General features: G+C 41.9%; 1 protein-coding gene across 3 annotated transcripts; it reads left to right on the top strand.

The window, feature by feature from the left end:
• The first annotated feature begins 766 nt into the window (after positions 1-766).
• nr2f6b (nuclear receptor subfamily 2, group F, member 6b) lies at positions 767-9,553 on the top strand. 3 transcript variants are annotated; one of them, XM_010734460.3, is made up of 6 exons: positions 767-1,924; positions 2,093-2,716; positions 3,561-3,655; positions 6,218-6,552; positions 6,884-7,130; positions 7,341-7,615. In XM_010734460.3, the coding sequence occupies exons 2-6, from the start codon at positions 2,448-2,450 to the stop codon at positions 7,613-7,615; spliced, it is 1,221 nt and encodes a 406-aa protein (XP_010732762.1). In that variant the 5' UTR covers positions 767-1,924; positions 2,093-2,447. The 3 variants fall into 3 exon arrangements, with proteins under 3 accessions (XP_010732762.1, XP_010732761.1, XP_010732764.1); XM_010734459.3 differs by having other exon boundaries at positions 767-2,716; positions 7,341-9,553; XM_010734462.3 differs by having other exon boundaries at positions 767-2,716; positions 6,221-6,552.
• The last annotated feature ends 1,267 nt before the right edge of the window (positions 9,554-10,820 follow it).

The following is a 10,820-nucleotide window of genomic DNA, read 5'->3' on the forward strand; positions in this document are numbered from 1 at the left end:
ATTTTTGATTGCCAGTCTGTGGTACAAGATGAACTCTGGCCTGTTGGGCGTACTACATGCCCACCCACCTACGCACCATGACCTCCATAACCTTATTGCATATAGGGCCCACTGAGTGGGCATGGGACATAAATGGTGAGATGCAGTTTTGCCCAGCAGGGAGACTAGGCTTTAAGAAATAAAACTAAAAGTAAGAATATCTCAACTTTTCTTCATCGATTGATATTTCTTTCTTGCAGATCCAACATATCTAAAATCATGCACACACAACTTTTTAAAAATATGCACACCATACTGCAACCAGTACCCTCCAGGATTCAGCCGTTCATCCTTCATGCAGACCTGTGAGTGTGTGCAGCAGGTGTGAAAAGGAGCTGGTGCCGTATCATATAACCTTCTGACAAGTTGCTCAACAACAACAGGCCCTCCCTGTTATTGTATTGCCAACAAAGTTGGAGGAACTCTTTAGGATTAGGGTGAAGTGGAGAACAGGAGTGTGAGTGCCATGCGCTCGCTGTGTGTCGACCCGAGGACTCCTCTTTGTTTTGCGGCAGCGTTGGGGTTAACTCCCTCTTTGCTCCCAGGCTGGCCTGGGGTCAGGGGGGAAACAGGCAGCCAGTCAGGCAGCCAGGCATTCTTTCTATATGTGTGTGTTTGTGTGTGTGTGTGTGTGTGTGTGTGGCTGCAGCCCACTCTGTGCTCTTTGACTCCGCTGGCCTTATAAGGCATCCAGTGCCATGGCAACGGCAGGGCTTGAATAGCAGTGTCAAATCCCTCAGCACACAGACACACGCTCACTCTCCCTAAAGGAGGGAGCGAGGCAGAGACACAGAGAGGGGACTGAGAGATTGAGAGGAGCTAGAGAGGAGGCTATCTCTGGGCTGCTCTCCACTGCGACGTCTGGCTTTCACTAAGAGGTCCATGACCATGTTTTTCCTGGGCTTGTTTGCCTAATTTATTCCTGCCGGGGCCAACAGAACGAAAGACAGAAAGAAAGAAAGGCGGAAAAAGAAAAAAGGACGGGCAGAATAGTAAAGAGAGTGCAACAGTACACCCTGACTCGCTGACAGGGAATGCAGAGAGGTTCTGGCCTCTGGTTGTTACTGCTGGATGGACAAGCACTGACAAAACAAGAGGAGGAAGAGAGAAGTAACACTTTGTGGAGGTTTGAGAAAGGAGGCGCGACTGCGACTAAGGAGATTTCTCAACTCTTTTGTTTTGGCTTGTTGTTTTCTCTTTGACATTTGAGCCCTCTGACACCACAGACTCCGAAGAGTTGGAGGAGCCACAAGAAAACATCATTTCACCACAGACAGAGAAGAGGAGGACTTATTTGATGAACTTTGGTGCTACAGAGACCACAGGGACATTATTCTAGGTTTGAAAGGAGTGTATTATCTTTCTCGCCACTTCTTATTTTAATATCAAGTGTGGAATCAGCTGCATCTTTTGGGCTATTTATGCAACACAGAGGTGTTCCTAAACCAAAATACTTATTGCATAAAAGCTGAAGTGGCATTGTGGTCATACGAAAGAAAGAAACCAATTTCCAAACTCTCCATAACTCTTTTTTCTCTTTTTTGGGACTTATGACTGAACATTTCCAGAGCAAAGTCTTATTTTCCCTCTTCATCACTATCACCTCTGTGTCTGTAACAGCCCTGACAAGTCAAGAGTGAGTCTGGACTAGAACTGCCTCAGATCAGCAGATAACACCTCTGCATGGCAGGAACTGGTTGGACTAGTTTATAAGTTGGAGCAGAGGGCAGAGCAGTTTAACCCTGCTCGAAGGAGAGTTGTGTTTTATTTTCCTCCCGCCTGCCTGTCCTTTTGGGAGAAAGTCGTGCGCTGAGAGAGGGGCAGAGCTTCTGTTTCACTTGGAGAGCGACTCTGTTTTGTCCCTCGTCACCATGCTTAGGGATAGGTGAGGTGTTTTTTTTTTACTTCTTCCAAGGGGGGAGAGGGAGAGAAAGTGAGAGGGAGGGTGAAAGAGAGAAGTAGTCAAAGTATAATTTATTGTTTCCTGTGAAAAGAGCAAGGCTGCACCCTTTTCTCCTGCCTGAACTCTGAACCATTCAATGTGTGTCTGAAGTTTTCTCAGACCACGGGAGCCATTGATCGGAGGTCAGGGCAGCGAACGCAGGGGTGAAAGACAAGAACAGAGAGAGCAGAGGGATTAAAGAAGAGAGAGAGAAAACAGCACTGGAAAGGACCTCCAGGTCATTACAACCAGACGGCAAAGGGGAGAAAGGTCAACACAAGGAAGACCGGGACAACTTTTTATCCCACTTTTAGATCTTCTTGGACAAAGCCTGCCTTCAACACAAATCTGGAACCACTGTTTTCTTGCCTGGAATCAGTTTTTTAGACTTTGAGAGTAGTTGGTAGCTGGGGGACAGGGCGGGTCTGTGTATGATCAACTCACAGGGCTGCGTGTCTCAGAGAATATGGCCATGGTGAGCGGGGGATGGGGCAACCCCAACGGGGACACTAATGGACTGGGAGAGAAGGCTTACCTGAGGAGGGAGGAAGAGGACGGTTCACCTCAGGCCGGAAGCAGCGATGTGGACGTCGGGGATGAGGACAAGACCTGTGTGGTGGACTGCGTGGTGTGCGGGGACAAGTCTAGCGGAAAGCATTACGGCGTGTTCACCTGCGAGGGCTGCAAGAGCTTCTTCAAGAGGAGCATCAGACGAAACCTCAACTACTCCTGCAGGTAAGGGGCTGATGGGAGATTCAGACTGATGTCTTATTTTGCTTCTAGTTGGAACATTAGATGAACACATAGTTTATGGATTCTGCTTACATTGTCTTTTTGGTAACGCCGTACTATAAATTTGACATGTAATACATGGTTCATAGAACACTACAAGGTAGTTGTAAGTACCTAAGGTTTGAATATATATAAAAGAAAGTGAATGACAAAATTGAAAAATACATCTATAGTAATATATGAAGTTCCTTTATAGGAGAAGTGGGGCTAAAGTAGAATATTTTTTATAAACCATTATATGTCCGTTCACATTCATGAAAGAGAGAACAGATTGGTCCATTCCTCACTCTAGAATGATATGTTCCAACCTTGGATGTGTCTCACAAACAGCCCTAGAAAAAAAAGAGAAAGAAATGAAAGCCCTGAAGGTCAGTCATGTGAGGATGGATTGCCTCAGAAGGTCAACATTCCCATTATTCTTCACCACAGGAACACAATGTTGCAACTCAATTCTCTGCTCTCACTAAGACTACTCTCAGCCTCAGAATATAGTTATTTCATCCATGTAATAATGTGCAGCTCTGAATGAATGGTGTCCGGGGCTGAAAAGGGCTCTCTGTGAAACATTGGCAGACCTCATCCTGCTGTAAAAAGCAACACAAGGGCGTGTAGGGCCGATGATTTACAAAGGTCACAGCCTTGATAGCTTTTCAGCCACGCCAGCTCACACAGTTGACTCATCACAGGGGTCAGTGTGAGAGGGGAAGGGAGGAGGAGTGTGTGGGGGGGAAATATGCAAATGAAAAATTCACTTCCTTCTCACTTGTATTTTGTTTCCTATGCGCAGATCAAATCGAGAATGCCAAATCGACCAGCATCACCGCAACCAGTGCCAATACTGTCGTCTGAAGAAATGTTTCCGTGTTGGAATGCGCAAAGAAGGTATCAAAACTCTGTCCTCTATGTGCACACCATGTTAAAGGTTTAGATTAAATTACTATGTGTAGCAATAAAGGGGGTCACTCAAGCCTACAGAGAATTATCACCCGACTCACCCACTCTATTTTAGCGTCTTTTAGCTCAATGTTTTGGTTTTATGACCCATAACTTTACTGTTTTACCGTTGCTAATGTTGCTCTGTAGCTCTTGGATGTGTAAATAAGCAACTCCTTGTCAACAGATTTGCCTGAAACTTTAAAGGTTTATGTTTTTGTATTATATAAGTATTATGTTTATAGCTGCCCCCTCGCTCCCCCCTCAAAAAAGACATCAATGAAGGCAGGTCCAGTGTGTGATTTAGTGACATCTAGCTGTGTTCATGCTGATAGCAACACGGTCACATATCCTGCTCCTTCGTAGCATGAAGGAGAAACTATGGTGTCTGTAAAATATGCAAAGAATGCAAAAAGTCCAATCTAGGGCCAGTGTTTAGTTTGTACATTTTGGGCCACTGTAGAAACAAGTCAGTTCAACATAGACTGATATTCATAGGTAACAAAAACACAATGCTTCTTATTTTTAGTTATTTATAAACAAATGAAAACAGAGTTAAACATATTGCATTACGTTTCTGAGATAGATCCTTTACTAGTACACACTGGACCTTTAAGTAAAAAAGAGAAGGTGTAACAGTGTAAACATACTGCTTAAAGGTAAAATGTATTGCATTAATAAATATACTTAAAGAAAGTACAGAACCATCATCATAAAAATATTAAAAAGTTTAAGCACTTGCTTTGTAGAATGGCCGCACTCATAGATGTAACGGGCAAGCAGCACAGTTGGCATTTTTTTTAAGTACAGTACTAAGTAAATGTCTTGATTCATGTACAAACACCCTTAAGAAAAACAAAACACAAATTAAATTTGTACATAATTATCAGAAATGGGTCATTCGCAGAGTGAAGTGCTTACTTCAACAGAAACAGCCACTGACATTTGCCACTGATCCAAGCACAATATTTATACTGTCAACCGAAGCATGTTTTTACCCCGGTGCTCTACTCCCTGCAGCTGTTGTGCTTCAGGGTGGAGGGGGTAACTAGAGGCAAACACGTTTGATTTGCATAATGTAAAAAAAAAACAGCAAGTTGACAAGTTCACTCTGCTCCATCTTAGCTCATTCAAAACACACTAAAAGTCTGTGTCTATAAACTTTTTATATCTGTTTAATCACAGTTAGGATTTGCCTAATTTATGCAAGGTTGATTAGCAGTAAGAGGAGATGATTCCCCTTCTGCCTGCCATAATTATTTTCATTAATCACATCACAAACTATTTCAAACCTATTTGTAATTGTATTCTAGTCACCTATAACCTAACCGTACTCGTATTTCAGTCTGTGTCAGTGGATAGCACGAGCTGTCCCATACATAATGTGCACTGAGGTGACAGTATGCCAGAGGTTATATTGGGCCTGGTTATTAATGAACCATGCTGACTGTGGCCGTGACGCAGGTTGCACTGTTTCCACATTACCTGGAAAAGTCTTTCTGACCTTTAACCCAGACACAAAAGCGCACACACTTTAAGTGAGATTTTGGCATTGGAATTTTGACTATTCACTGTGTTCAAGACAGATAGCATTGTTCTTTAAAAGTTTGGTACAGCTGTGCATTAACCTCAGACAGAGTGCTCACATTAGAATAGCGGCATTACAATCGGACTACAATGAAGTGAAGCAGTCTCAGTGTTGGACCGCTATGAGTAACTCGTAAGTAGATTGTTAAAGCAACACTATCTCAAACTATTATGAGTTTATTATGAAGTCCTTTCAGGGATGCATTTAAATATTGAAATTTTGAATGTATCACATGTCGTGATGTGAACCATTTTAGCATCTTTCAGCTTAATGTTTTGGTTTGCTCTCATTAGCCATGTTTCTAGAAGAAACAGACAACTGTTTCCAACAGAAATGTGTTGACGAACCCACTTTACACTTGACAAGGACAAACACCAAACAGCAGACCACCACAGTTAGTGACAAACATAGCAGAGCATTTAGCAAGAGAGAATACTGAATACTGACCTTATACTTATATCATCGCTGTCCAAAGGAAGCTATGTACCTTCAAATGTGATGCTTTTTCTTTTTCTCTTTTATGGGCTGAGAAAATGTCCCTACCAAATCAATAAAATTATTAAAAGCAATTTATTTGAAAAGCTGAAAACAAGGTTGCTGGCACCTTATTTTCACAGAAGAGCGACAGTATGTTCTTTATGAGTTTGAATGAAGATGATGATGAAAAAACCTTTCAGTCGTATTTACTTTAGGAATGTAAATCAATTTTCTACAACCTTCAAATCACTATTCAAGCTAGAAAACTGTAATTTACGTGTGATTGAACGAAGAAGGTTTATTTCTAAGTAATTGCCACGGTTTTATTTAAGGTTATATAAAATGAAAGAGCTGTACAGTCGTGGGCAGGAATGTGGAAAATATTGACCAGTGAATGTAGATCATTTTCATTCCATTGTCTCTCCTCCCTCCCTCTCTTTCTGCAGCAGTCCAGCGGGGCCGAATCCCTCCATCTCACCCAGGTATCAGTCCAAACTCCCTGGCAGGTGGGGTTGGAGGTCCAGTGCCAGGTCACATTGGGGCGGACTACTTCAACGGGCAGCCGGTATCAGAGCTCATCTCCCAGCTCCTCCGGGCTGAGCCGTACCCAAACAGCCGCTACGGGACCCCATACAGTCAGGCACAGATGCAGGCATCTGCGAGTGGAGCCTCCGTCATGGGCATTGACAGCATCTGTGAGCTGGCTGCTCGGCTCCTCTTCAGCACCATCGAGTGGGCCAGAAACATCCCATACTTCCCAGAACTGCCAGTCTCAGAGCAGGTCAGTCTAAGCATACAGTACCTGATGACCTCTTCTTTTTCTTACTCAGGTTAAAAAATGATTACCTCCATAATTCAAAGGTGACTTGTGTACAGAGGTTTCAAATTAAATAGAAATCTATTTTAAAGTATATAAATATATGCTCATTAACTCTTAAGTCATTTTCACTTGGGACCCTAAAAACTAATTAACTACTCAATTTATGGCCTTATCGTGACCTTGAGTTGTGAGCAGTTTCATCAAAGTGATTTTTCCTTCCAGTTTGAACAGAACATTGTTAATCTGACAAGTAGTATAACTGACTTTTTCAAACTTTCAATTAACCCTACAGGTGGCGCTGCTAAGGCTGAGCTGGAGCGAGCTGTTCATCCTGAACGCGGCTCAGTCTGCTTTGCCTATACATATGGCTCCTCTGCTGGCAGCTGCTGGTTTTCACTCATCGCCCATGTCTGCTGAGCGCGTGGTGTCCTTCATGGACCAGGTCAGGGTTTTCCAGGATCAGGTGGACAAGCTGAACAGGTTGCAGGTGGACACAGCCGAGTACAGCTGCCTCAAAGCCATCGCGCTCTTTTCACCCGGTAAGTTTGTTAGATTTTTTTTTAGGTTACTTGAGTGATCATAGTTGCTGTAACTGGATGACCACTGTAACATGATCCCAAGTGTCCCTAGAAAACTAAAACAAAACTGTCTGCGTGAGGTATTTGACAGGGTTCAAGTGTCCGAGCCATAAGACTTACGGGTAAATAGCTGAATGGCTCTGAGATATTCTCTGTTTCTTTACCTTACAGATGCATGTGGTCTGACAGACCCAGCCCATGTGGAGTCACTGCAGGAGAAAGCCCAGGTTGCCCTAACGGAGTATGAGAGGTTACAGTACCCCAACCAGCCTCAACGTTTCGGCCGCTTACTGCTGCGTCTGCCGGCTCTGCGTGCCGTGCCAGCCAACCTTATCTCCCAGCTCTTCTTCATGCGGCTGGTGGGCAAGACACCCATCGAGACACTGATCCGGGACATGCAGCTATCGGGGAGCTCCATCAGCTGGCCCTACGCACCAGGACAGTGAACCCTGTTAAGTCTAGAGTGATACAGGCTGAGATCAAATTGGGAAATTAGAGCTCACAAAGATGACATACAAGTACAGATTGAATGTTATGAAGACAAACTGGGATCTCGTTTAGATGTTAAGGGTCCTGTTTGTTTCAGCTTTTCCCAATATAGCTCTGTAAAGTCTGGTTGAAGTCACACCAACATTGCTTTCAGGGAAACAAAAATGTGTTTTTGTCTTTATATATATATAAATATATATATATATATGTTTGCAGCACTTGTCAGTTTTGCTCTCTGACCTCAATCTGATCTCTCTCTGTGTCATTCTGGACAAAAAAAACAGGGCTTTAATGCAACTGCAGACTCTAACACGAGGCCATGTGCCTGTACTACCTCCTCCCATATCACCCCTAATGTGACTCAGTTTGTACCCAGGCTCTGTGTGTTTTCCCTTGTGTGTGTGTGTTGTTTTTTTTTAAAGTCAAAATGAAGCCATAGCAGTGCCACTTTTACAGGCCGAGCGGGTCTATAGTGGCAGCTTCAAAGCTTTATATTGGACATTTTGTGCAGATCATACCTAAGTTGTCTCATGTTTGATATGTACGATGGGATATCAGACTTTGTTACCAAATGTATTTGTGAAGACTACAAAATATCACCTTGTACAACATTAAAATAAAAAAAAGATGCATGGACATTGTATTGTATACTGTACTATATGAAGTACTGTATATAACAAAAGACATTTCCTATTTTAAAAGAAATAGTTCATCATTTGGGGGATGCGGTTATTCGCTTTCTTGCTGATTTAGAGTATTGATTCCATTTACACGCGTGTGCAGTAAATACGAAACAAAGCCAGGAGCCAGAAACAGGGGGAAACAGCTAGTCTGGCTCTGTCCAAACGTAACTTTCTACTGGTTTCACATGAGCTGCTGGTTCCAGCTTCACATTTATTGTACTCTGTGTGCAAGAAAATGATTAACTGTATTCCTCAAATTGTTGAGCTAATCCTTTAATATCATATATTATACAATAATGTTCTTGCAGTAGTGATTGACCCGAAATGGAGGTGAATGTACGTGAATATACCCTGGCTTCTAAGACAGTCACAACCCTGTCTAACATTTTTACCTCAGCTTTTATACACCATGACGTTGTTTGTCCATGTGCTAAAAATAAATATAAAGGGATCAAGGTATCTTTATCACAGAAAACGTAAACAGTAATATTTCCCTATTGACCTGTCTGTGCACCAGACTTTGGTCAAAAAAATGTTTGTTCTGAAATGTTATGCTTGATGTAAGAGGACACTGAAAGTTTAAGCTTTTCTCTTTAATCTCTACAAACTGGAGAGTGTCTCCTTTGCTTTTATAAAGGTAGAGGTAGTTCATTTTGATATCTTGTTTTTTTTTTGTTTTTTTTTTAAATGTGTGGTCCATTTTTAAAAGCAGTGTGTTAAAGCACAACCCAATGGACGGAGGTCACTTTCAGATAATTATTCTGCTTATGTAAGGTACTCCAAGTGTTGTAAGTGTCGTAAAGGTTATGGTGTTTGTTGGTGCTGAGATAAGGGATACTAAGAAGTCACATTCTTGTGTTATTGCCTTGAACTGCAGCTCAGTGTGACAAATGTGTTGCTTGCCAAATTAACTGACTGAAAGAAAAGACAATGTGGGGATAAACGTGGAGTTTTTGTAATACTTGTTATTGTATCATAAAAAAAAGGCAACCATGGCCATGATCCCTGATGCTGTCAAACCACTTCATCAACAGCTCACCATGCTGTCCTTGAATCACTTTGTGTTATTTGTTGGAATATAAACTATAGTGATTTGACTGTGTAGCTTTACGTTTAAAAGAAGCATGTTTCTAAGATCATGCCAAACTTAAAAATGCAAAAGAAGTTCATATGGTTATTTTTGCAATACTATAAATAAAAGTATGCACATTCCTCCTGTGGATGGCTTGAGTATGTGAGACATTAACAGACAAATCATTTTTTTCACTTTGGCAGTAATTTTAGGCAGTAAGTTCCTGACTGGAACTGAAGTAATTATACAGGTCATAATTAATAGACAGTTCAACAACGTTCACCATTGTCATTAATTTGTCTAATCAAGAAAATATATTTGCTGGCTCCACAATGTTTTAGCCTTCCTGTGTTTAACATCATTTTAAATTGAAAATGTTTGAGTTTTGGACTGTTGGTCACAAAAAAACAACATATTTACAGATGCCATCTTAGGACTTGTGATGGGCCTTTTTCACTATTTGTGATCGTTTACAGACTAAATGATTAACCAGTTAATCTAAAAAATAAACAACAGATCTGACTATGAAAACACACATTAGTTGCAGGCAGACTTTTGAAGATTTCTTTCAGACTGTCTTTCCAAATAGTCATCTTTTACATCATGTGTGTGCTTGTCCTCCAAACACCGACACTCATCACACTGTTATTGTTAGTTTAAACTTGGCAGTAGCAGAGCCTGTGTTTGGTTTTATCTAATCCTAACTTACCCGGAGTAAACTTTAGCTGTCTAATACAGCCAGTCTTGGTCCGATGCTCTGCCATGTGAATGTCCAGATAAATGTTTTACACAACAGTTACATACTTAAGGAAACTCTCAAAACACCAGGTTCAGTCTCTCATCCTTGGTGGCCAGAGACGGTGTTACGGTTTATTGAGCGACTATGTTAACTGATGACTGTTGTGTACAGTCGTTACGACAGCCGACGAATCAGGTACATATATCTATATATTTACATGTAACGTTGTTAAAAATCTACATGAATAAACCGAGGCATACAAACGGACAGTTTCTAATTTCAACAGCTGTCGTAACTACAGCAACCACATACACATGCAGCTGACGGTCGGCGGTTAACATGGTCACTCGTTAAACCGCAACACCGGACACTAGTTTATGTAGTTTATGGAAAGCCATGACGTCATCTGGTACCACGTCATTAACAACAAGCCTCCTCTGCACCTCTGCACGCGCTCACCTGTTGCTTTGGAAACAGGATGGAGGCTGACTGTATAAAAATACTGAAACACTGCTGTGCCTGTTTACACTACACATATATACAGACAGAGAGAGAGAGACGGGACGGGGCAAGCAGGTGTGGGTGCATGTCCCAACAGAACATTTCAAAAACGTTCTTTATTTGATATAAATACATTTTTATTGTCATAAAACAAACTGACCAGACAA

The sequence above is a fragment of the Larimichthys crocea genome, chromosome XVII (genome assembly GCF_000972845.2).
Source record: "Larimichthys crocea isolate SSNF chromosome XVII, L_crocea_2.0, whole genome shotgun sequence".
Lineage (NCBI taxonomy): Eukaryota > Metazoa > Chordata > Actinopteri > Sciaenidae > Larimichthys > Larimichthys crocea.